Source organism: Podarcis liolepis, assembly GCF_965112155.1.
Source record: "Podarcis liolepis genome assembly, chromosome: 3".
NCBI classification, from domain to species: domain Eukaryota; kingdom Metazoa; phylum Chordata; class Lepidosauria; order Squamata; family Lacertidae; genus Podarcis; species Podarcis liolepis.
Window position 1 is genome coordinate 2,532,356 of NC_139557.1, and position 27,270 is coordinate 2,559,625.

The 27,270-nt window shown below is 39.1% G+C and overlaps 2 protein-coding genes across 5 annotated transcripts in view; one reads left to right on the plus strand and one right to left on the minus strand.

Annotated features, from left to right (window-relative positions):
* Positions 1–9,508, plus strand: part of VPS54 (VPS54 subunit of GARP complex) — a 44,008-nt gene extending 34,500 nt beyond the window's left edge. For 3 of the 4 annotated variants that reach the window (XM_083495133.1, XM_083495132.1, XM_083495134.1), the window contains exons 18-23: positions 605–692; positions 1,079–1,200; positions 3,985–4,065; positions 5,327–5,434; positions 7,503–7,597; positions 8,342–9,508. In XM_083495133.1, the coding sequence (XP_083351259.1) occupies positions 605–692; positions 1,079–1,200; positions 3,985–4,065; positions 5,327–5,434; positions 7,503–7,597; positions 8,342–8,447 (600 nt within the window). In that variant the 3' untranslated portion in view covers positions 8,448–9,508. The remainder of the gene's footprint in view (positions 1–604; positions 693–1,078; positions 1,201–3,984; positions 4,066–5,326; positions 5,435–7,502; positions 7,598–8,341) is intronic. The other variant, XM_083495135.1, reaches the window with a different exon arrangement.
* Positions 9,509–9,589: 81 nt separating this feature from the next.
* The window catches only part of UGP2 (UDP-glucose pyrophosphorylase 2), a 30,217-nt gene continuing 12,536 nt past the window's right edge, over positions 9,590–27,270 (minus strand). The window contains exons 4-10 of the mRNA XM_083495242.1: positions 25,752–25,937; positions 19,615–19,748; positions 17,260–17,557; positions 16,399–16,596; positions 15,252–15,494; positions 12,213–12,317; positions 9,590–10,504 (exon numbers count right to left, since the gene is read on the minus strand). Coding sequence (XP_083351368.1) covers positions 10,397–10,504; positions 12,213–12,317; positions 15,252–15,494; positions 16,399–16,596; positions 17,260–17,557; positions 19,615–19,748; positions 25,752–25,937 — 1,272 coding nt within the window. The 3' untranslated portion in view covers positions 9,590–10,396. The remainder of the gene's footprint in view (positions 10,505–12,212; positions 12,318–15,251; positions 15,495–16,398; positions 16,597–17,259; positions 17,558–19,614; positions 19,749–25,751; positions 25,938–27,270) is intronic.

The window sequence follows — 27,270 nt, forward strand, 5'->3', positions numbered from 1 at the left end:
GCTGCTGATAAAGGCCAGTATTTTCAGTTTCTTGGAAGAGCTGTTTGTTTCTTTTTTAGCACTGATTTCTGCAAGTATCTAGCTGGAATAAAATAAGTACTGTGGCACTGCATGTCTCAGAAAAACTAAGAACTTGGTCATTGTTGTCTTAGCTTTCCATGAGGAAGCGAGAATCATAAATGTTGGAAGGGATCCCAGAGTTCATCTAGTCCCCACCCCCCACCCCCCACCCTGTACGATACAGAATCTGCACTAAGAATGTTAGAACAACAGTTCATGGAAAGAGGCTTTTCAAGCTCACGTCTCTCCTCCCCACTCCTAGAACCCTCTCCAGAGGCTCTGGGGGACGTAGTCCAGCTGGGTCAGACTGAAGCACTTTCCAGTCAAGCAGCAAACTGTTTCTCACTGTGCCCTCTCCTCTCCCACTCCTTCCCCCCGGCAACTGGTGTTTGGAGACATGCTACCTCGGATGCTGAGACGGTGCACAGCTATCATGACTTGTAGCCTTATCTTCCATGAATTTGTCTATAAGATCATAAGATAACTGCAACATGACTCCCAATTCCCATCAGCCACTGTGTTACTCTCTTTCTCTCTTTCTCAGTATTTCAACTCAAGAAGTTGTCAGCTAGTGCTTGGAGCAGGTGCCCTGCAAGTGGTTGGCTTGAAAACAATAACTACAAAAAATTTAGGTATGGATTTGGCTTAAACTTTCTATGGTCATGTAAATTCCCTTTTCAATTTTCTAAAGAAACTTTGAGTAGGCAGCTTTTCCAGAACATTTTTTTGTGGTTGTAATGTGGTTGTATTGCAAATTCTTTTATTGGCAGTATGTGAAGGAGCTAGCATGCAATAGATATTTTAAAATTCAGTTCATGAAAAAGAGCTGCCTTCTGATTAACCTTTGTGTACTAGCACAGTAAGCCTTAGGAACATGCTGTTGGTGAATTTCTAAAATAAAAGTAGTATTTCCTCATGCAGAATGCTGTGCATGTTTTCTTTATTGTAGTTTGCATAGGAAAAGATCTCATAGTATAGTAATAGCTCTTCTGTGTTGTTTTCTTCTCTGTCTTCACAGCCCTCTCATCACGCTGCCTACAGCTCATAGTGCACTACATTCCTGTTATCAGAGCTCACTTTGAAGCTCGCCTGCAACCCAAACAGTTCAGCATGCTTAGGCATTTTGACCACATCACCAAGGTATTTTTCTAATAATTTTCTGGATTGAAATACTTTGTTACTATTGTTGTTGTTATTAGGTAAGAAAAACCTGCATGCATTTTACATTCCCTGCATGGGCCGTCGTTTTGGTGGTTCCAACCTAGAGGTGTGCATTACTATGGTTGCATAGTAATAACCTCAGTGCAATGTAAATGTCCATTTGCTCATCTGCCTTTGTTCATTGACAGTCCTGGGAATAGAGGCTATAGGATCTCATAAACCTTTTTCTTTTCTTCTGAATAAGTTCACATCCATGATACCAATTCCAGCAACTGCCAACAGATTCCCTTTGTGCTGCAGTCCCACCTGCCCTTGCTTCCTTTCTCTAAACTCCCATCTTCCATACTCCATTGCGCATGGGAGAAAAAGCTGTCTTTTAAGCATCTAGAACAGTGGTTCCCAATTAGGGGCCCGGGGAACCCTGGGGGTCTGCGGAACACACTCAGGGGGTCCCTGCCAGGGACTTGCTTATCTTGTTAACTGCACAGTGAAAGCCTTCCAGGGGCCACCCAGCACCTGCTTGCTGGGAGGGGAAAAACTTGTGAAAGAGTTGGGGGATGGCAAGTAAACTGGGATTGGGCAAAAACCTCTGACACAGTTTCATAGGGAGGGGGGAAGAGAGTGCAAACAGCTCACATGCTTATCATTTTTTAAAAATGTAAAGGATCCCTCCCCCCTTGCTCTCTACTTTTTCACTGAAAAGAACTTCTAATTGCTTTCAACAACTAGTTTAGTTTAGAGGACTCTCCCACTTCTTGTAGTACGGTTTTCAGTTAATCTTGCCTTATGAGTTTGGGATTCATGTCTCATCTTGGAAGTCCAACAGGGGAAATAGCTAAGCAAATTGCCACTGTGGTTACCACAGCAGCTCAACCTCTGATGATTTAGTTTAGCGCTATGGCTGGGCAATATTTTCTTTTCAACATTGTGATAGTAGCTAATAGAGCCTAGGACTTGCCGATCAGAAGGTTGGTGGTTCAAATCCCCGTGACGGGGTGAGCTCCTGTTGCTCAGTCCCTGCTCCTGCCAACCTAGCAGTTCAAAAGCACGTCAAAGGTACTGCTCCAGCGGGAAGGTAAACGGCATTTCCCTGCGCTACTCTGGTTCGCCGGCTCCCTCGGCCAATAAAGCGAGATGAGCGCCGCAACCCCAGAGTCAGCCACGACTGGACCTAATGGTCAGGGGTCCCTTTACCTTAAATACCGGTATATGCTGATGTATTACTATGTCTGGAATTTATCTTGGCTGCTTCTTCCCACCTTAGGGAAGTAAGAAGCAGCTGAGAAACATGGCCCACCCCTACACAGTGAGCGAGTTCCGATGCCTCTCGGGCTTATGTTTGATCCGAGGAGCATTGGGGCTTTGCTGAAATGCTCAGCTGGGGGGGGGGGGGAAGAGGCCTCTCGTCCCTCAGCTGAATGAGCCAGAGTGGGGCTGGAAGCTCCATTAACTGCACGGCTGAGGGGAGCGGCAACTATGCACCCTTCAGTGGAGCAGTTTCATTGAGCCCCCACCCTGCCAACAGCTGATGTGAGCCCGGGGCAAATCAGAGGCTCCATCAAACTGCTTGGCTGAGGCAAGGGCAGTCACATGCTCCTCCGCCGAGCAGTTTAAAGAAGTGGAGGGAGGAACAAGCTGTCTTGTGCCTCGCCAATGCAACTTGTTTCTCCCTCTGTCGGTGTGAGGGCAGTGTGGGATGGTGGCTTCACTCCGTGGTAGATCGCTGGTGAAACTGCTGCAGCTCCCGAGTTCCTCTGCTACCAGCGCCAGCTGGAGGGAGCCAAGAGCTCAAAGAGATTAATGAGTTGAGCACAGGAGGACTAAATAACAGTAATAAATTACTACTACTACTACTACTACTACTACTACTACTACCAACATTCCAACATTCCAGCTGTTTTCCATTCAGTCTTCCCCAATACCTTATCAAGCCCTGACCAAGCCTTCACCTATGTCTTGAAGGTGCAAGATCCCTTAGTTAGCAGAACCATATGCTGCAAAATTTTGCTAAGATGTACCATTTCAGATTAGAAGTAAGGCATAGCATGTTTGAATACTCTCTCATACAAAAAGCCTTCTGCATATAGAACACGTACAAGTTAGGGACACAATTCCTTTTTAAAAATTCAGTTGTAGTGGGGACACGTTTTTCCTGCTGTCTGGTGATAGGCAGTTTTTGGTAATATCACAAATTTTACCTAAAATGCTTTAGTAAAGCTAAAATCCCCTAGGCTACCCCACATTTTCCTCAAATAATTGCTTTGCACAGGTAACTACCACAGAGTTATCAGAATTTTCCTAAGTAGGGGTCTGTGGCTTGGCTTTAGAAAAATTAGCTTTAGAAAAATCAGTAATTAGCTAATTGTGAACCACTGATCTAGAAGGATTGGGGAAGACAAAGTCTTGTTTCATTTGCATGGAGATTTGGATAAGATAAGAAACTGTAATGGGCTTGAGAGAGATGTAATTTCTTCCATGCAGAAGGAAAAAAATTGCTTTTCCTCACCTTCATACTGTTGCACAAGTCAGGGAAATCTCTTGACTTTTCCCAAAACTCTCAACTGCCACAGGTGTTGGTAGTGAGGACAAATGTAGACGAGACTAATTGGTCAGCCGCCTTACAAGTAAGTATTACTGATTAAAAATGTAGCAGCAGCGGCAAAGGCATTGTACTCATCTTTGTTTTTCTTCATGCCTCCTGGATAGGCTCTTTAGGACAGACTCTTGCATAAATATAAATAATACATATTATATTCTTTTCAGGATTATCATGACCACATAGCTGAAATTTCAGCAAAGCTCGTAGCCATAATGGATAGCTTATTTGACAAGCTGCTCTCTAAGGTAAATATTTGCGGATAGAATCATGCTTCTTAACAAAGGTTTAAGTTCTTCAGCTCATATAGAATACTCAGTGGGTACATGGACAATACTTTCCTTGTTCAGGTGCTTATTGTTTATTAGCAGTTCATGCTTAGGTATTTTGACTATGTTAGCAAGGTATTTTTCTAATAATTTTCTGGTTTGAAATGTCTTATTTTTAGTATTGTTATTCTTAGCAGAGAATTATAGAGGATACCTCTAAGTTTTATCAGATAATTGCTCCAAGACGTCCATTGTGCAGTATTTTGCTAACTTGTTACATTAGTAGTTCACTGGCAAATAAAAGAATAAATGTCCAGATATGGACCCCAAACTCATAAGGCAAGGTCAGGTGTGCCTCCCTTATACATGAAGTATCACATTCTTAAAAAAAGAATCCAGTTCCACTCCAAACCCATACTCTGTGTGTGCAGAGGTGTACATGGGAGGTTCCCCATGCAAACAGCCCCTCCCATTGCACGCTGAGCTATATTGTATGTACATAAAGTAATCTCTATTGTGCATCGTATTTGCATTTGCAGAAAACTTACATACTGTTCTTTGGGACAGTTTCTCTTAACAGCTGGGAAATAAGATATTTTATGGTAGTTGTCTGCTTAGAATTTTAGCACATTACAAATCATCTGTATAGCAAATCATAGTTGATGATGAGAAACTGAACCAGTCAGCAGAAAGATTACTCCTCCTGCTGAGACTAGGGTCTCAGGGTTGGGTACATTAATTTAAAATACAATGTTAAAAATAGTTTAAAGCAATCTACTTGTGATGAACCTGGCTCCAGAATCACAAAAATAGGGTGATTTAGGGTGAAACTCTTAAGAAGGTATTTATCAGATGTCAAAGGCCAAGGTAAAATGTGTGCCTTCAGCATTCACTGAAAACTATGTGTTGAAGTTGCCAGACACAGCTTTGAGGAGAGAGTTCTACAAACTAGGGCCTACCACAGAGAATGCCTTCTCCTGGGCCACCACCCCAAGTTTCTGTGGACAGCAGAACTACCAAGCAGGCATCCCCTGCTGATCTGGAGACCTGAGAGGGTCCGTAGGGAAGGGGGTAGCTCTTCAGATATTTGGGGCCTGAATCATTTGGGCTTAAAATGCTAACATAAGCACCTCCTTAGATTGGGCCCAGAAATGAACTGGCAACCCATGAATTTCCAGTGTTTTTTAAAGTAGCAGCCAGAAAACAACTTTAGTGACACATTCCCTGTCTTTGTTAACAGTATGAGGTGAAAGCACCTGTTCCTTCCACCTGCTTCAGGAATATTTGTAAACAGATGGCCAAGATGCATGAAGCAATATATGACCTTCTTCCTGAGGAGCAAACACAGGTGAACCGTTTTGAGTGGTGTGTTATTTCTGCTGTAGGAGTGTCACGTATCCTCCCAATAGTTGAAGAGGCACCTGCAAATGAAGTCTACACTTGCTGATTACTCATACAAGGAGGAGCACATCTCATGTTATTTAAGATCTTGGCTTAAAACGCTATGCATAAGTAAATTATTCCTAATTTTATGTAACACATAAATAGTAAATATTCAAAAAGTAGAGATCAGTATTGGAATAGCTTTACCTCATTTGAAATGTGGCTGCAAGTAAAGCCTTCAATTATGGAGTCTTTTAATAGCCTCGGGGAAATGGTCCACTCGGTATTTCTGTGTTGTCATGCTGAACCAGGTGGGTTGGTTCCCCCTAGCATTCAAAGGCAGGAATGTACTCGGCTCTTAGGAACTTGTAACTAGCTCGTTCCCAGAAGCGACCTCATTCTTGTTTTTTTGCCAGGTTAGAGAAGGAAGAAATTGTGGGAGATCTGCAGTCAACCCTAACAGTGCTAGTAAGTAAAGAGTAGGTTCAGTGATGGGAGAGATATTCTTCTCTCCCTCTTTCTCATACACAATGGAGGCAGACATGCCTCAACATAGCTCTCTGCCTCGTGTGTCTGAGGCTGCCTTTGCTGTAGTTATCATCCCAAAAACAATTATCTTCATTTCTTAATGTTGCTACATGACTGTGACTTGATTAAGTAAAGCATTTTTAAACTAACTTCAGAGGGTGGTCTATTTCATTGTATGGGGTGGGGTCGAAGGGGACCAGTTGACTCAAGCAGCAGGAATGGAATTAAAAGGTTTAATAGCCTAATCCTGTGCTTCTTTAATCTGCTTGATGCCAGATTTAAACTCTGCTACTGGGGCTCTTTATGCACTAGTCCCGTGTTTTTAAAAACTGGCACCAGCCATTTCCCTATTGTTTGTTAACCCACACACATGGGTCAGAAGTTTACAGGATCCACACAAAGATGGAAGAAAGTTCCAGTTGCAAGCAGTGCCCGGTGGTATTGTCTTGCCAGCGACCCAGAGTAGTGTGCTGCCATCTGTGGAAATAGTGACTGAGGTTGCTTCTGGAAATGGGCTAGTTAGAAGTTCCTGAGAGGCAAGTATATTCCTGCTCTCGAGTGCTAGAGGGAGCCAAACCCACCAGGTCTAGTATGGCAGGATGGGAGAAGTAATGGACTCTTTTTATTTAAAACAAGTAACACATACTGTTTAATTGCAGATATTGTCTCATTAATTTTACTTGTAAGTTTGTGTGTGCTTGGGCAAGGAGATTCCCATGAATCAGAAAATAAGTAAACCATTTCTTGGTACTAGTTTAAATATTATGGCCCCTACATGAAAGCTACTGACACCCATATCTCCATGGCCACACCCCAAGTGGGACTGTAGCATCTATAAGTAGCTTCACACCAGCACTGTATATTATTAACCTTTGGCGCAGTCCATTCATGCAGAGTTGTTATGTGAGATGACATCATGAAAAAATATGCCATACTTAAGCATGGTTCTGAAGGAATGGGTTTCCCAAACTCCATTGGGGGGGGGGGAGAGTACCCCTCCTCCCTGTCCCTTGGTGCGTTGGCCAGGAAACCCCAAACAGGGGTTTGGGAAACCCATTCCTTCAGTTCCGGGGGAAAGTATGGAGAACTAGGGGGTTGTTTTTTAAAATAAAAACAGAAATGCTGGAACCATTATTTATGAAGTGCTCATTATTTTCTGTGCTGGCGGAAGTGCACAGTGGCTCATAAATGCGAAGTTGGGTATGTACATGAAACTGAGTACAACTCACAACTTAAGTGCATTTAACTTGCACACATATGCTTGGCAATAAAATAAAAATAAGGGGGCAGACATACGGGAAAAGAAGAGTTTGGCAATCCTACCCACCACTGAACCCAGTGTGTTTTGACATTACACAATTTTGGCTTTACGCGCTAGCCCCAGAACATAACCTCGGCGTAAGTTAAGTCTTCTGTATTCTTCATAGTCACTCCTCAAGAGAACAAAACCTTTCACCTTCTTACTATATATTCTAAAAAGGAACATCTTCTATGTTGTTCTCTAGATGTTGTTTTTAAGAATTAATGCAAGCTACAAACTTCACTTGAAGAGGCAATTGGCCCACTTAAATGTAGTCAATGACGGAGGACCTCAAAATGGGTATGTTACACAAGGTTTTTTATATAGGAGTTCAAGGGTAAGGCTGCTAAATACAGTCTATCTCCTTTAAGCATTTGATTGATACTGCTGGATGGCTGTGCACAGAAAAGGACCTAACGCTATGGGAAAGAACACAAGTGCTGAGATCCAGAATACAATAAATGTTTTGAGAAAGAGAATTCTAGCAAGAGAATATGGAATTTAATGGATGCATATTTGATGTAGTTATCTTATAGAAGTTATATTATTAAACACAAAACATAGTATTTTGTGATTTTGAACATCACAGCTCTTCAGGAATTAAAAACAGTTTTACTACTACCTTACACTAATAGTAGATGGTGATATTTTCTAACTGTATTAACTATACAGGGTGGCCCAAAAGTAGGTATACAGTTGAATCAATGAAATTCATCACAACAGATTTGGGTACACATAGGTGACACACAACAAAGTTGCAGTTAAATTTCAGGTTGGCAGTTAGAAATAATAGTGGAGTCAGATAAAAGGATTATTGTGAATGCTGACGGCAAACTTGAGTCAAGTACAAAGAAAATGGATTCTAAAGCAGTATACCTACTTTTGGGCCACCGCGTATTTGTGTTGAAATGCAACACAAATACAGTGCAAGGCAAAATAGATCAGGCTTAGCACACAAGACCAAGTGCACAACACTTAGCTTGAAACAAGATCTAAAATAGATTCAGCCCTTTTGTCTCCTCAATGTGTTCATTTCTGTTTCAGATTGGTTACAGCAGATGTAGCTTTTTACACTGGAAATCTCCAAGCTTTGAAAGGGCTTCAAACCCTAGACTTGAACATGGCTGAAATCTGGGAACAGAAGAGGTGATAGTCCAGCAGAGCAGAATTGCCTCTTGGCGTGGGATGGTTTCTTCTTTGTAGAAGATGAATCCTTGGGACATAGAAGAGGAAGCTCCCTTGTGATGTGGTGAAAACCAACTATGGGAATGACTTTGATAGTTCTTTTGCAAGAAAAGTGATCAGTTCTCTGTGCAATTTCTTCATTCTTTCTGGAACGAGGCTCAGGTTTCTTTGGACCAAATCCAAAAGAATATATAGCTGTAACACAGCTGTAGTTTTCTAGAGAGTGCTCTGTAAATCTTTATATTAAAAAGATGCTTTGCATTTCCTCTAGTGCAATGAAATTCACATGGTGTCTCACCTTTATTTAATGATGGTAGTTTGAAAATACTTGCTGTTGAATTATAGAAAATGTTTTCAGTATAAAACTTTACTGTTAAATTATTTTTTTACAGATGTTTCTATAAAGTCTTATCTGCATAGATTTGGATTTGTTAGGGTGCATCCTGTTCCAAAGTATTTCTATAAATGATCTTCATACTCCCACCAGAAGATGACATTTTAAATGTTTCCCAGCTCTTGAAAGTAAAGCCCTGCAACTTATTCTGAGTATAAGGGCATGTTAATAAGATAGCTTATCATAGCCAGTAAGCTTGTCAAACTATGGGGGGGGGAGGTGTCGTGTTAATTTTTTGAACACTTCTTTTAAGAACCCCTTCCATGGACTTCTAATTTGCCAACTTCCATGTAGTTTATTTACTTCCTTTCCCACCTGCCCACTCTATTTAAAATGTTAAGTGTAGTTCTGACTACACACTTAAGTGCAGCAGGAGATGAGGCATGACTAATTTATGAATACTTTTTCTAATGCTACCTTTCAGGCTGGTACCTGCCTCTCTTAAGTAATGAAGTGCCTGTGTATTTCACCTCACAGCATTTTTACCTAAACCCAGTGAGTGCCTACTCTTGTGATGATTATGTACAATGATAGTCTACCATGTTTGTGTGCCTGTGATTTCTTCAGACAGGCATGCCTATCTGTTAACATTAGCAGAAGTCGTTGTCAATCAAATAAAGTTGTAAAAATGAGCTGTTTAAGAGAGCAACTTCTTTAAGAATAGGATAAGCACAATGCCAGATTTTGTTAACAACAAAAAAGAAAATTCAGACGGGGCTTGATGTTATTTATTTCCGTACCTTCCAGATGTGGAATTTGTTTCCACATTTGTAACAAGCAAAGCATGATTTAATTCTAAGAACATAAAGTACACTGAAGTGGTGATATTTTCCCATATTTAGAAGTACATTTAGGATTTCTTAAGAAGTAATAGCTAAAAAGTAGAAGCTAGAAGATGAGGGGTGACAGTAAAGGAGTAACATTCTAAGGTGTCTCTTCTTTGGGTAAACAGAGAGCAATAACTCCAGCTTTAGAGAAGGATAAAAGTGAGGTAACTGAGCAATGCTATCGTTGCTGTGATGGTACTATAGCTTGAAGGTATTAACTGCAGGAAGGAAGACAATGTTAACAGTTAAGTACTAGACATTTTAAACAGCTTATGTGCCATATTAATAAATCATCTAAGTGTTTTATCATGGGTGCCATTTATGCTTTATAAGGTGGTTGCACTTAATAGTTAACAGCGTATTTCACAGCTTTTTCAGTTACAAGCCATTCAAAACTTATTGAACACCAGCATCTTAAAACATCTTACACAAGAGATGTCTGCCTTTTCTTAAGACAAACAATATTGCACTTTAGATTATATTAGCTGAATTATAGATTCATTTAAAGATCTGCATCTTAAATATTCTTTCAGTTAAGAAAGTACAGAAAAATTACTTAGAAATAATACTGTTGGTACAGTGAGTGGATAGCTAAGTATAGAGACCTTCTGTGTACAAATCTAATGCCTATGGGTTCTTCCACTTGTGAAACTAGGAAATATTACCAACATCTCTATTAGTTCACTTATTGGATCAGTGATCAAGGATCCGAAGATTTCCAGAGACTATTTTGTTCTCCAATACAGCTCCTGGTGGGATATCTATCCTGTCACCATGGTTTGCAATGATGATGACGGTTCCCTACATAACAAAAGAAAAAGGGGGGGAAATTCAGATACTTTTTTTTTATTAAGGAAGAGTGTTCTGCTTAGACTTGAACTTTTTTTTTAGATTTTCTTAACTCAGCTTTGGGTAACTGTTTTGAATTAATTCTAATACATTTCATACAGTGATTCATGCCAAACTTGTATGGCTGGTATAAAATAAATACATCCTAAATATTTAGCTACAGAAATTTGTAAAACTTACTTTACATACATTATGCAACTTAGTCATATTTAATAACTCTGCATACAAATAATTTCAGGCCCCATTTCTTTTGAAGACCAGCAAAGCAGTACTGAAGGTATTTCTATTTGGTCACTCCAAGCAGCAAATAATTCCACCATATTAATCTGAGATATATCAATATTTAGAATCCTGTGTACAGCTCTGGGCACACCTCAAAAAGGTACAGAAAGGCAGCTTCCAGTTCAAACCTATCCCTTTTACTGAGAAGTCTCATTAGTCAATGGGACTTTACTTCCCACTATGTGGATATAGGTAGTGTTAACAAAAATCAAAGGCTTGGAGGAATGCCTAAAGTACTTGTGCCTTTTTATTTGAAGAAGACTTTGGGAGATAAAAATTATGAATGACTACAGATCACAAACAGAAACGCATAAACAGAGATGTAAAATATGCTAGAACTTAGAAGTTGGCAGCAAGTTCAGGACTGACAAGGAAAGGCTTCAAATAATGCACAATTAATGTTTGAAATCAAAACTGATTAAACGCTCACAATGTTAACTCAGGTCAGTTCACCTGAGGTCAAACTGAGAAGGTATCAAGACTATTAAGCAATGGCAGCCTAATGAAATGTCCATGTTTCAAGGCAGTATATGTGACACCTTGCAATTAGCAATCAAAAACTTTTAAAAAACTAAATATTTGGTTCCTGGCATGGGACACTTTTGCCCCTAGCTGTGGTTCCAGTCCAGATAGAAAGCACAGGGCACTTCATCTACAGTGGAACCTCGGGTTACATACGCTTCAGGTTACACCCTCCGCTAACCTAGAAATAGTGCTTCAGGTTAAGAACTTTGCTTCAGGATAAGAACAGAAATCGGGCTCCGGCGGTGCGGCAGCAGCAGGAGGCCCCATTAGCTAAAGTGGTGTTTCAGGTTAAGAACAGTTTCAGGTAAAGTACGGACCTCCAGAACAAATTAAGTAGTTAACCCAAGGTACCACTGTACATAGGAAGAAAAGCTTCTGTTACCACCAATGGGAGCTTTTCTTCCAGTGCCAATAGCAGGCATGAGAGACACAATCTGAAATGAGACCACAGCAGGGGAATATGGTCAAAGCCTCCCATGCCAGAGTCCCAGTCCAGATCAGGCCACTTTTACAACTTCTAAAAAGCCATCCACACTATTTCTAATTAAATGAGTGGTCCCTGGTTGAGTTTGGCCATTAGAGATGTCACATGTCATTTCTCTTACAGAGATTTATCACTATATTTTCAGATGTAGTGTGATTCTTATTTTGGGTACACACACTGGGAAACAAATGGTTTTCAATAAATTTCTCGAAGGCAAATATATACTTTCTTTCACATATTACATGTTCTACATCCAATGAAGAGATGAATATTTGTATATTTAATCTTAAGGGAGGTTGACAGATCAACAATTTCTACATGTTATCAAAACACAAAGGCAATTTGTATACAGAAAATTGTATGCCCTACCTTTAATGCAACATTTTTGCCAAACGTGACATCGCCTGAAACAGTCAGATGATCCAATTCTAGCATATCTGGTATACTTTCAAACCTCTTCAGGTAATCTTGAACCTTTTCAAAAAGCAGACATTAAAGAATGATGCCCCAGGTCCCCATATATGTGTCATCATGAAAGATTTATCTGAGAATTATTTGAAATATAAACAACTCCATGGCCTACCTAGAACTATGCTTATTTAGTTGTTTATCATGGAATTTTATAACTTTCTTTTTTCCTCACCCCTTTAACCAAAGACAATTATTATTTTCCTATAGTTTCATGCAAAATGCAAGTGATTAATGGACAGGGAATTGCAGTCATGGAGGCAGCAGTCCTTTTCTAAGTTCATCTAAGTTTAAAGGTTTCTGGTAGGCATCACTGTTATCTCTCTGGAAATAAAGGCAGGCTACTCATAGCTTTAAGAGATGATTACTTGAAGAAGCTGGGGTTGCAGTGTTCACACCCAGGATATGGGAGCTTGCTCATGCCAATTTGATGGATCAACACACCTGACTTGGATCTGGGTTAACAATGGAAAACTGAACTGAACAAATGAGATTGTGTAAGCATCCACTATCAAATATGCCATTGTCATAGGAGAATATTTATAAGAGTTCTGATGACAAAAGCAGTTTAAAAATAATGTGAAAACAAGGCACATCAACCTGCTTCAATAGTAGGTTTTCTGGTCAAATGCTGATGTGAAGGAAGTCAAGAATATCATCTGTTGCCCGAGGGGTTTTCTAGTAAGGGTCGAGATTTTCCAGTTTCAAGATTTTCAAACAAACCAATTAAACTGTGCCACTTTCATTTAAGTGCATCTAGTTCTGCTGAAGTAAACTGAGCCTAGTATTCCCAATTTGAGCTACTCTGCCAGCAACAGTGGTAAAGACATCAGACAACACAGAGCTCCTCTACGGCATGCCCATCTAGAGAAGGCAGATCTGGCTAAAACAAACCACACAGCTTAGATAAAAAGAATGGCCTTTTAAATCAAACCTCTCAATTAGAAAGAGACTTAACACATTTTCTTTGTTTCCTATTATCTAAGATATATAAGCTGCTTTTGGGGTGGGAAACAAAAGATGAACAGGTGAAACCAGTGATGATACACTGGGCAAGGGATTTTGGTTATAATACAGAAATGGAAGCATGGAAAAGGTTATGGAATATGGATTTGAAATTTACAGCATGTTATACATTCAAAGAAAATTATATGAAAATGATGTACAGATGGTACTTAACACCCAGTAAATCAGCGAGAATGTGTAAGTCAAAATCAGACACATGCTGGAAATGTAAATAGGAAAAGGGCACATTCTATCATAGATGGTGGTCTTGTAAGATAGTATAAGACTTCTGGGAAATTATTTATAATGAATTGAAAAAAATGTTGAAGGTAACTTCTATTAAAAAACCAGAAGCCTTTCTTTTAGGGATACTAGGGCAGGATATACTGAAAGACCAAGCAAAATGGCTTATGTATGCAACCACAGCTGCTAGGATGCTCTTTGCACAGAGATGGAAAGAGGACACTGTCCCAGCAAAGGAAGAATGGCAAGCAAGGTTAAATAAAGAATGGCAAAATTTACAGGAAGAGTAAGAAATCAAGAAGAAAGAATGGGGGACTTATGTGGATCATCTTAAAAAATATTGTAAACAAACACACCAGCAGGATTAATTTAAAATCAAGCAATTAAAAGGTGACTTTGGAAGAAATATAGAGAGAAACAAAAGGAATTAAGGAGGAGATGCAGTTTTGAAAATGTTTTTACAAGAAACCAAGGAAGGGGAGGAAGGAAGTCAAAACAGGTAGGTATGTAAATGTAATTGATGATTATTATTGTTAAATTGAAAAATGAAAATAATTTTAAAATAAAATAAAACCACACAGCTTGGTCCACCACTACATGCAAATATGGTCAATGTTTTACTGCCAAGCTATAAACAATTAAAAGGAGCTATTCTACAAGCTAGAGTGTCTAGTCCTAGGCAAATAAAAAGTCTTCTCCTGGCACTAAAAAACCACCCAGTTAGGCATCAGCTAAGCATGTATGTGAAGAGGATGTGCCACACACAAATGCAAGTCACCACCATCAAGAAGGTCCTCTCTTCATCTGAGATTAAAGGACCTATTGGTAGCAGTGGGCTCACCAGGGGAGATAGAAGGGTTCAAGCAAGCAATGGTAGATACTAGTTGTTTGGGTAGCCATCCACCAAGCCATTGAGTGCTTTATAAGTAATACCTAACACTTTCAATTGTACCTGAAAACAGACATGCAAAACTGTGCCTATTTAAATACTGATAAGATATACTCTATACAGCTGGTCACAATTAGTAACTTAGTAGTTGTGTTTTGCAATAAATTGGAATCGCTGGGAAATATTCAAAAGGCAGTTCTCTATAAAACAAATACTAGCAACTCATTCTAGAAGCAATCAGAGCATGGATAATTGTCCCGGGCTCTCTCTGGGAGGAATCTCAGCTGTGCTTCATTCTTAGCTGGTGAAAGGCACTGCGTGCCACAGATGCCACTTGGACTTCTAGTGATGATGATGGATCAATCAATCAATCAATCAATCAGGACTCCCAGACTCTAGAATTAGTCCTTTTGGGGGATTGAAGCCCTATCCAGAAACCATCTTGCTGACCCACCTACCAATGGAATCTGTCTTATTTAGATTGAACTCCAGGTTTCTGTGTCTCATCCAATCCGTTACTGATCCCAAACACTAATTCACTAAGTCTTACTGAATTCAGTAATTCAGTAAGTCTACTGGTTAACCTGACTCCAGTGAAATAGAGTAGAATTGATTGTCATTAGCATAGTGAAGGCACCTCACTCCAAATTTCCAGTTCATTTAATCTACTCTTAGGGCAGCATTCAGGAACGCAACTAGATTGGCTTCTATGTGAAGCCATGTGAAGGAGCTTAATAAAACTGTTTACCCATCATCTGCATTTAACATTTTTCTTGTTCCTCTCATTTAAGAGCTGTGCTTACCTTGGTGAAAGAGCTTCCCAGTTTGACCAGTGGCACAGTAGGGAATTCCCTTTTCTCACTCATTGTTAAAGATCCAGCATTAAGGCTATATAGATTGGACATCACAAGTAGAAGATCAGACGTGGTCTTGACAGGCAGAAACCTGCTACGGGGTACATTTATTCCCAGAGAATTTTCAAAACTTTTAATGGCAGCACCAACAGCAGTCTCCAGCTGAATAACATTTAAACCACCATCTAATGTCTGGAAGAAAAAGCTTCATCAGTTAAGTAACTGTTCAAGAACGTTAACTGAATTGGTAACAATGATGATGATGATTAAGATTTCTGTTATTTCTTTAAATATCACAGAGTGGTTTACAATATAAAACACAAAAACACATACCACAACAACAAACAAAAACAATTACCCCCCCCCCCAGTTTAAAAGGCCAGGCTGTTCAATTAGCCAAAGTCCTGGGAGAAGCTTTCACCTGGCTCCTAAAGATATGTAACTATAGTTGCTCCATCCAAACTATAGCTCAAAGATGTACGTTTTGTCCGAGTGCACCACATTTTCAAACCACAAGAAGTATAAATAAGGGAAGAGATCCCTAGCACTTCATCCTAATACCTCTTGTTAAGGTTTATTTGGTCCCCTAAATAGCCTGACGTGAAAGGGAGGACCTTTAGGGACTTGGCTGGTAATAAAAATCATAATCCCTTTTAATTTGTGTACTGCCTTTCTATACTGCTAGGCACACGGTGGTTTACAAGCTGAAGGAACAACAAAATATGCAACAAAGTTTACACCTCTTATAACAATACAATACAAATAAGTCACAATAAAAATATAAGTTAGTCCATTTATTTATTTACATTAATTGCCAGTTCTTGATCCTTAAAACCAAAATCGATACATAATAATTACATTATATTTTCCAATTTAATTTGGATATATTCCTGTAATATCCAAAACTTCTGAAGAAGTGATAAAGAGAAGTATAAATACTTTCTGAAATACTTCTCCCACTACTTAATCCAAAAGGATATATTTTGGATCAGGCTTCCAATATTTCCTAAACTTGACACAAAGTTTTCAAGATTGGCATTTTTACCCTCTCTTTTCAATTTTGTCCCTTCAGTTTCTGACCTTTTCAGATTCTTACCTTTGGATTGACAATAATTTCCATATCAATAGCATTCTGCTCCTGTAGCCGTTTAATTGCAGAGAGTGAAATCCATAGGTTGTTTGTGTTGAATATTTTGAATTTTGAAACAGACTTGAATTCATCTACATGTGGTTTTGGCACCTGAGCTATTTCCACTAGTCTCAGTTTGTTCTCATATTGTGTGAGCGTACCACCCTAGAAAAACAGAGCAAATCTAAGTGAAATGGAATTTTATGTGGGCACAAGCAAACATAAAAAAGCAAATTTACCTTGCTAAAACTAACTGTGACCTACTTGCCTTTGGTTTCTAGCTTAAATTAGACAAGTGATCTTGGCAGCATTCAGCTAGAATGTTTTCACCAGTTCCATGCCACCTATTACACAGTTGGACATACCAAGAGTTTTCTACTTGTTTATTAAAACAGCCATTTAATAGTGGTTTTTTCTATTGTGACTTTGTTGACAGAAAGATGGTTCAATGAAGTTATAGTTTAAGGTAACCTATAACTTAAAGTATAAATAATTGATCTTGTTTTTGCTTGCATTTTAATTGTTTTGAAATTGTTAAGTGTCTTGACACAGCCAAAGGAGACAAATTCTAGAAAGAAATTAAAATAAGCAGGTCATAAATAGGAAAAAAGTTAGGAGTTTATCCCCCATTAGAATACTCCTTGCTTTCATTCTGCAGCGCACTACAAATCTTGGGATCAGATTCAGGATTCCATAGGCTAGTGGGGAAGGAACACTTCTATGGGTCCAGTTTGTTATATCAATTATTACATTCTCCAATCATTTCAGTCCTTGGTATGTGACTTACAATGACAGAGACACAGTTCTGAAATAAGTATTCGTATTTACCTTAACATCTGCCCTCGTTTTATTGGTGACCTCCATAACAAATTCACACCGTTTTCCATTTGGTGAATTCATGAGGTGGTTAAGGATGTAGAGATCAACAGTGGCACCAAGGTTATCTATGTTGGACACAAAAATATACTCCTTTCCCTCACCAATAAAATTATCTAGCAATCCAGAATTATAGAAACTTGCATAGATGTCCCCATGGCCTGGGGGATACCATGCCTCTGTATTCTCTCCTGAATAGGACACATCTTTTGCTACTGGTAGTAAAGACTCTTTATTAATCCGTGGGTACCTGTAAAAGAAAATACCCTTTAAGACACCAACATGGGCTGGAGAGCAGTTGAAGTTGAAGGGAGATAATGGACAATTTTACAAAATATTTATGACCTACAAGGGAACTTGGGGTAGCAGAGGATAGAGGGGCCACTGCCAGCTCTGCTGAGAAGCCAGGCATCTCCATCGGCAGCCACTTTGCAGCAGCCACTATATCAGGCTACAGCAGAAGAAAGAAGGAATGTAGTGCAATTACACACACACACAGTGGAACCTCAGTTTTCAAACGTAATGCATTCTAGAAGTCCATTCGACTTCCGAAACATTCAAAAACCGAGGATCAAAGGGCTGTCAGCAAGTTCAATGTGGAAAATTGAGAAATGCGCATTCAAAAACAGAAGCATTCACTTCTGGGTTTTTGGTGTTCAGCTTCTGAAACATTCGGCAAACCGTCTTCAGAGGTAGCCCTATGTATAACGCATCACAGTAATCTACCCTGAGGTTACCAGAGCATAGACAGCAGTAGTTAGGCTATCCCTGTCCAGACAGGGGCGTAGCTGGGCCACCAGCGGAAGCTGATGACCCACTGAGAACGCCACTGAGAACACTTGAGCCCCAAGTGACAGCAAAGAATCCAGGAGTACCCCCAAGCTATGAACCTGCTCCTTCAGAGGATTGTCTAGGGAACCACCCACTAACAGGGTCTCAGTCTTATGTGGATTGAGCTTCAGTTGGTTGGCTCTCATCCAGTCCATTATCAAGGCAAGAGACCAGTCCAGCACTTCCACTGCCTCACCTGCAGATGTAAAGGAGGAGTAGAGCTGAGTGTCATCAGCATATTGCTGACAACATACTCCCAACTTCTGGATAGCCCCACCCAGCCATTTCATGTAGATGTTGAACAGCATAGGGGATAGGATTAAGCCCTGCAGAACTCCACATGGCTGAAAAGCACTCCCCAAGTGACGCCCTCTGGGAACAACAATCCAAGAAGGACTGGAAGCACCAGAAACCACCCACCTCTTACTCAGACAGTTGCTCCAGAAGGATACCATAGTCGATGGTATCAAAAGCCACTGAGAGGTTGAGGAGAATTAACAGGGACACATTTCCTGTCTCTCTCCCGACAGAGGTCATCATACAGGGCGACCAAAGCGGTTTCTGTGCCAAAACGGGGTCTAAACCCCAATTCTGTCAGCACAGCTGTAGACATACATACATAATTTCATTTGTATGGTGCCTTTCCATAGTTCAATGCAGCTTACAAAATGCAGGAAAAAATAATTACAAACATAACAAAAGTAGGAATAATAAATAAAAAAAAATCACACAACCAAATTAAAACAATTTCCAAATGAACATATAAAATTAATATACAAAATTAATATCCCCCACCAACAAAAACCCCTAAAAAACAAAACCCCAAAATACTATTTTTGCTCCTCCTCTCATCTAATTCTTTCACCCCAGCTGGTCATCAGAAGAACTTTTAACCAAGAAGTTGTATCTGAGTTAGCTTATTTCCTCCTCTCTTATTTCCTCCTCTCTTCCAATTCTTTTTTCTTTTCTTTTTGCATTTTTAGATTGCAAGCCTAATGGCTGAGATATGTTTGTAGTGACCTATAAGCTATTCTGAAAGCTTTTTCTTTCTTTCTTTTTTCTTGCTGAAGAGTGGGTTTTTAAATTCTTTAAATAAATTAACTAACTCCAAACATCAGCTACAACTTAGTTATACTACATGTGGCTATGACTTTCTGCTCACAGAAAAAGTGTGTATTTCTGAATTTGATGCCCTTCAATCTCAAAGGACAATTTAAAATCAACATATAGGGGCAAGGGCTGCTTAAAAATGCCTCTAACACTGTAGAGGGATGGTCAAGCTACAGAGTGAAAAGTGGTGCGAGTTCCCACAACACTGCAAAAATACAGGGGAAGAGAATGACCTCAAGCAGTTGTTTCAAATTGCCCAAATGGAAGTAAATTGGGAGGAGTTAAGATATAATGGATATACAGAATATGCCTTTCTTGCATCTAACCATGTAGCTTCTATGACCTAAAACCAAGTGCTGTCAATACCTGCTTTGATTGAAAGTGTAGATTTTCACACGGCTGTGGCTGTACTTTTGCAAGATTTTTTTTGTGTCTTCATCAGTGTTGAATGAGTTCATTAGAACCAGAGGAACATCTGTATTGTAGGTTTTATTTAGATGCTGTAAAGAAATAAAAACATTTGGAAAATAAACTACTGGATTATTATATTAATTTTGCCATCTTAAAAGTAACTCTCTGTATCACCCTTTACTCAAGGACAATGATCAAAGAATACATTCTTAGGTCCAATGGACGGAAGTCAGAAGAAATTAGCAGAATAGATTCCTACTGAAGTGCTTAAAACACACACACACACACACACACACACACACACACAATGCCGCCGTCACCACCCAAGAGAATAACTATAGGGAAAACTGTGACACATAACAGCCACAGTTTGTTGCCCAGCTTGAGACAGAGAAATAAATACCTTTCGAAGGAAATTGAAATATCCACCTTTTAAATCTTATTTTCAATAAATGTAAAGTCTCCCCAGCTTTCCATGCAAATGGTAGAAATAAAAACAAAGTTTCTGCAGGAGCTTATGAAATGCTTAAGCTAGCATTGAGAATGTGCATCAATCCACCGCCACACACAATTTCAATACAGCTGAAATCTATCTAAAAAGCAGTTGTGTGTCACCTAGTTTCATTATTTACATAAGCAGTAAAGTAGATATAATAGTTATAGCACATGGGAAGGTATAGCCATTGCTATTTTTCTAGAAAAAGAGATGCTGGAACTCACGATAAATGCCTCCCTTCTGCTCTTATAATGGCAATGGCGCCCAACTGAGAGGTACCGGAACTGAGCTCCCTTGACTTCCAGCCCTGGGTATATCCTAGTCCCCTCCTCCATAAATACTAGAAATCCATTTAATAAGGGCCACCTGGCACAGACCATATTATCTTTTCAGCATCAATTTAAGAGTCTTCTTCCAGGCATTTGGTAGTATTTGATGGGCTGCTTATTAATTTTTGCTAGGCATCTGTCTAACCAGTAACTGTGTCAATATTTTAGTGTGATTTCAGTATTATATTGTTATGGGGAGGGTTAGACCGTTTCTGAGCACAATCCAAAGGTCTGGTTATTATCTATCTTAGGGCCAGGCTATCTGAAATACTGTATTCCCTCATACACATCTGTCCAGGTTTTGAGATCTTGGAGGGAGGCCCTTCTGGTGGTCCCAGCACCCGCACAGGCATGCTTGGTGGGCACACAGGAGAGGTCCTTCTCAGTGGCTGCTCCCAGACTCTGGAACTCCCTCCCTGGAGAAGATGGATTGGCTCCCTCATGGTTGTCCTTCTGCTGGCAGGTGAAGACTGCTTTGGGGAACTGACTGTTTTTGTTGAACAGGCGGGTGCCATGATGTTTTTATTGTAATTATTGGTATAGTTTTCATTTTAGTAGATTTTATATGTGTTTATTGTTTTACTTCTATCCATGTTTAACAGTTTTTTTTAATGAGCTTTTTCTATGTTTTTAGCAGTTCTTATTTTTATATGCCTTGAGTCCCCATAGGGAAAAAAGGCACGGTATGTTCAGTTTGGGCCACAACTCAGTGATAGAACCTCTGCTGTGCATGCAGAAAGTGCCAGGTTCAAGTTCCAATATCTCTAGGTAGGACCAGGAGAGTCGCTTATCTGAAACCCTGTCAGTGTAGACAATATTGAATTAGATGGACCAATGGTCTGATGTGGTAAAAAGCAGTTTTATATGTTTCTGTTTTTTTATTGCTGCCCCAAAGACTGAGATTGCTTCATTTTTTTTAGGACTTGCATTTTGTATTTTAGTCAACTCTAAGAGCTTTGTTAAAGGGCAAGTTATAAATATTTGAAATACAGTGGTACCTCAGGATGTGAACGGGATCTGTTCCGGAGCCCCGTTTGCATCCTGAACAGAACATAAGACGCGACAGTGTGTGTGTGCGGTTCGCCACTTCCGCGCATGACGTCATTTTGACCGTCTGCGCATGCGCAAGTGGCGAAACCCAGAAGTAACACACTCCATTACTTCCAGGTTGCCACGGAGCGCAACCCAAAAGCGCTCAACCTGAAGCATATTTATCCTGAGGTATGACTGTAATGAGATCAGGTTTCTGCTTAGGCCAGCACACCAGACCGTAACATGCTGGTTCTTTATAATCGTCAATGACTTTAGACTAAAAAAAGCCCTAGAATCAAAGATTTCTCAGGAATCACCTCCTCTAATGTGAATGAGCCCAACAACTTCAATCTACTTCTGAGGACCTTCTCAGTCGGCTACTATCCATTTTGCTCTGAATTAGATCCCCATTGGGCACTTCACTGACCCTCCCTGCTACCCTCTTCAAATGTTTCACTGTAACTACTCAGAAACATATTGTAATTGCAATGAAGAATGGAATCTCAATTTCACTGTCTCTTAATTAATGTTGCTGTTTTTACATAACTGCTCAATTTTACACCTTTTGGGTTAGTAGTTTTAGGCGCGAGAAGTTATGATGATTGGGTTTCTTGAAAACAAAGCAAGTAAAAAACACCCGGAAGGTCACATACTACAAAAAGGACATGATAGCACCCAGACTATTTCCTGCATTTCTGCCATTCTACTATGCCTTCTCAATCTGGTGGTCCCCCCCCAAAAAAATCTTAGCAATTCTCATTCTACAACATAATACATGAAAGCTCAACTCAAAACCTATTTTAAACTGATTTGTAGAGAAGGATGAGTTTCTGCAAGCTTCCTTATGTTTTGAACGTATAAGCTACACAACTTCACGTAGCTGCTGTGACCACAGGTGGCAAAACTGTGTGCCAGCATCTCAGTCACATACTGAAGCTTTCTAAGCCTTCATGAAACTTGTCTGTCACAAAAAACTTGCAGTTTCATTTACAGTGGCCACCTAGTGCAACAGCTGCGCTCTTTGATATTATCTTTTTGAAAATATGCTTCATTTCCTTTTTGCTAACATCAAGTGTCCCACCTATTTCTGAACATGTTCCAAGTCTGAAATTAACAGAGAACAGAGTACATATAGAGTCAACAGCAAAACATCTTAAATGCCTTTTGAAAAAATGCATCTGCTAAGTGATGAATAATGGCAGGAGAATATCTCTACTCCAAAAGTTTTTTTAGACTAATGTCATACATGACATAATCAATACAAACCCAAAACCTCATCATGATATGATAAAGATAAATCATAAAGATAAAAACAAACAAATGATGAGAGTAAAAACAAATTACAAGATGTATCTGGTTTAAAGACTGAAAAAAGGTAAAGTATTTAGGTGTATGATTAACAGCAAATAATATAAATTTGTATAAAGATAATTATTTAAAAACCTGGGAAGATATTATTTTTTTTAAAAAAAAATGGAATAGAATTAATCTTTCACTATTAAGTAGACTGTCGACTATAAAGATGAATGTATTACCAAGAATGCTATTTCTGTTTCAGTTGATTCTGGTGATTGGCAAGACAGATTGAAACACATGGCCAAAAGATATTTCTAAATATATTTGGCAAGGGGAAAAACCTATAATAAAATATAAAATATTGACAGATGCAAAAGAGAGGTTTTCCCTGCCGGATATGAGACTATACTACGAGGCATCCTGTGTTTGTTGACTGAAGAAATGGATGACATTAGAGAATTCACATATTCTAGACTTAGGTCATGACAATATTTTTGGTTGGCACACTTATTTATGGTACGAAGAGGTGAAAGTTCATAAAGGATTTACAAATCATATAATTAGGGAAAATGTGTATAGAGTATGGGATAAATATAATAATTTATTAGCGTTAAAACGCCACTTTGACTCTCACTGTTGGAAGCTATGGAGGTAAAGAAAAAGAATATGATAGAAGGGTGGACAACTTATAAAGGTAAAGGGACCCCTGGCCATTAGGTCCAGTCGTGGCCGACTCTGGGGTTGCGGTGCTCATCTTGCTTTATTGGCCAAGGAAGCATACAGCTTCCGGGTCATGTGGCCAGCATGACTAAGCCATTTCTGGCGGACCAGAGCAGCGCATGGAAACACCGTTTACCTTCGCGCCGGAGCGGTACCTATTTATCTACTTGCACTTGGACGTGCTTTCGAACTGCTAGGTTGGCAGGAGCAGGGACCGAGCAACGGGAGCTCACCCTGTCGCGGGGATTCGAACTGCTGACCTTCTGATCAGCAAATCCTAGGCTTGTAGTTTAACCCACACCGCCACCCACGTCCCTGGACAACTTATAGAAATTTATTAAAACAATTAAAATAATTTAAGGAATAATTTAAGGAATTAACAACATGGATACAATATCATTTGAATGAAGTATTTAAGAAAAACAGGATACGAGGGTTTGGGGAACAAATATCCCAAATGGAGAGAGATCTGTTGGAATGTAATATAAAAGTGCTGTCTAAAATGTATAAAATATTATTGGAAGAGGAGACAAAGGACGAGCAAGTAAAATCTTCAATGATACATTGGGCAATAGATATTGGTCATAATATGGAACCATGGGAACGATTGTGGGATACGGATATAAAATTTACAGCATGTTATGGTTTAAGAGAAAATTATATGAAAATGATATATATATGGTATCTAACACCAAGTAAACCAATTTAAATGTACAAATCTAAATCAAATAAGTGTTGGAAATGTAAAGAGAAAGAAGGTTCTTTTTATCATTTGTGGTGGTTTTGTAGTAAGGTAGTGTTTTTTGTAGTAAGGCTTTCTGAGAAATGATATATAATGAAATGAAAAGGGTGTTTAAAATAACGTTCGTAAAAAAACCAGAAGCTTTTCTCTTGGGAATAATAGGGACGGAACTATCTAAATTGTATAGAAACTTATTCATGTAGGTGACTACAGTGGCAAGAATGTTACTTGCCCTAAAATGAAAAGAAGCAGAAGTCCCAGCAAAGGAAGAATAAATACAAAAACTTATGGAATATGCAGAAATGGCAAAACTTACCAGAAAAATAAGAAATCAAGATAAGAAACTTTTTATAAAAGAATGGAAATGGTTTATTGAATATTTACAGATAAATTGTAAACAGATAAGAACATTGACAGGATTATTGTAATAACCTGCAGTTTCAAAAGAGTATATACCGTTTTTTTTGCACCATAACACTCACTTTTTTCCTCCTAGAAAGTAAGGGGAAATGTCTGTGCGTGTTATGGAGGGAATGCCTACGGGTGGCATGCCTACGGATTTTCCTCCTCTAAAAACTACATGCGTGTTATGGTCGGGTGCGTGTTATAGAGCGAAAAATACGGTATTTAAAGAAGAATAAATGAGCAAATTAAGTTAATTAGGATATGCAGAAGATATTAAATATAAATTTAAGGAACCACAGAAAGAAGGAAAAGGAAGTCAAGTTTTGAAATGTCAACATGATTGTAAAATCAGTGAAATGTATAAACCTGAAAAGTATATTAAAAAATTAAGTATATGAAACTTCAAATTTCCACAAAATTCTTCAAAATCATTTTCAGCAGCTGCCCTCTTCACCACCCTCCTTCAGAGGGGATGATTAAACTTAAGCACTAGTATAAATCCTTGTTGCTTTCCCTGATCAACAATGAACGAGAAAGTTAACAAAATACAATGTCCATTGCTTTGGAAAAGGCGTATCATCAAAACAAAGAAAAAACTAGCCTTTCACTTTCAAAGTAGTCTTATCAATTTTGGTTGGACATTTGGAGGGAAATTTTCAAGAGAGAGTACCAATATTTCATAAATCATTTGTCCCAGGGAAGTAACCCTATATAACTGGTATGCTTACTGTACTATACGTAGACCAATATTAAAAAAGGAGAGTAAGTTTTGCTTCAAACTTTAATGGAAGCTTCCACATGCTCTGCCCACGGGCTTTTCTTATAAAGATTTAGGGTGACAATCTTAGTTACTTATGAGATTGTAGTAACAATTTAATATTTCTGAACAATGAAAAATTATAGTGCCTGCACAACTCACATTTTCTATAAAACAGAGGTCGCTCCAGCTCCCATCAGCCCCAGGCAGCACGGTCAACTGTCTGGGATGATGGGAGTTGGAGATAATTCAGCAGCAACCTAAAGGCCCCTACTATAAAGATTTATTAACGGAGAGAAAACAAAAACAAGTTACCTCAATCTGCTGAACGGTGAGATCCAAGAAGGTATTCTCATTTCGCACACCAATGAGACTTTTGGGGCCTTTACACCCCATACTGGTGCCCAAACCACCATTCAGTTTCACTACAACCAGCTTGTTTAAGACTGAAGCAACACTATCAGGCAAGCCCCTCGCTTTTATCTTCTCATACGGTTGTATCTGAAATGAAAACAATGGATTTTAAGAATTATTCATGTTATTTACATGGCTGAAGTGTCTTGTATGTTAAAAAAATAATACAACAGAGTTTTAAGTTACTGTTCAGATCTGAAATTCTTTAGAAGTATTAAATCAGGAGGAGGCTCTAAACTAAAGATACTTCTAAATGCATTTCAGCTTTGCTAGCAGTATGCCATCCTAGATAAAGTTAACAATTCATTGCATTTAAAGCTGGGAGTATTTTGAACTTCCACTCCACAAAGATAAGTTGTTTTTCAAGTGTGTCATTTTCAATTTCTACTAGTTTCTTGGCTACTGTGTGTTAATTATTATTTAGATACACTAACAGGCGTGTAAGAGTGTTGCCTGTCTGTATCATGAGCATGTTAATTTTTTAGGGTTTCATAATTTTACTCACTGTAGCTACTTCACATTAACCAATTCTGTTATTGAAAACTTTATAGTAAAACTTTAAAGACAAGCTTTAAAGAGTTTGTTAACAATAACGTTATATACTAGATGAAATTTTCACCCTACCCCTTAGCAATTCAATTACAAAGTACCTTTCTTGGCCCCAAAAGCCATCAATAACCATTTCTTGTTAAGTATAGCTTGATTTTTCACTGCAAACTTTCATGTTTTTCCATTTGTGTGACCTTCCCTTTTCTAATCTTTTGGCACCTACAGTGGTGACTCGCAAGACAAAAAGAATCCGTTCTGTGATTCTCTTCGTCTAGCAGTTTTTTCGTCTTGCGAAGCAAGCTCATTGAAGGATTAACGGATTAGCGCTATTAGCGGCTTTTAGCAGGTTATCTGCTGATCGGATCAGCTGATAAGCGGCTTAGCAGCTTAGAAAAAGGGGGGGAGGGGAAAAAAACAGCAGGAACTCGCAAGACATTGTCGTCTTGCGAAGCAAGCCCATAGGAAATTCGTTTTGCAAAGCACCTCCAAAATGGAAAACTCTTTCGTCTAGCGAGTTTTCCGTCTTGTGAGGCATTCGTCTTGCGGGGCACCACTGTATGTCTCTTTTTTAAATTTTGGGTTTGTAGTAGCATTTAACTGTTCTTTTTTTAAATTAAAATCATTTTACTGAATTATGGTGAAGGGTAGGCTATGAATCCAATGAGATAAATGAGGTCACTGTGAAGCATTCAGAGCAAGACAAGAACCAAAACAACTGTTTCAAATACAGTGGTGCCTCGCAAGACGAAATTAATCTGTTCCGCGAGTCTCTTCGTCTTGCGGTTTTTTCGTCTTGCGAAGCACGGCTATTAGTGGCTTAGCGGCTATTAACGGCTTAGCGGCTTAGGGGCTTTAAGAAAAAGGAAACAAA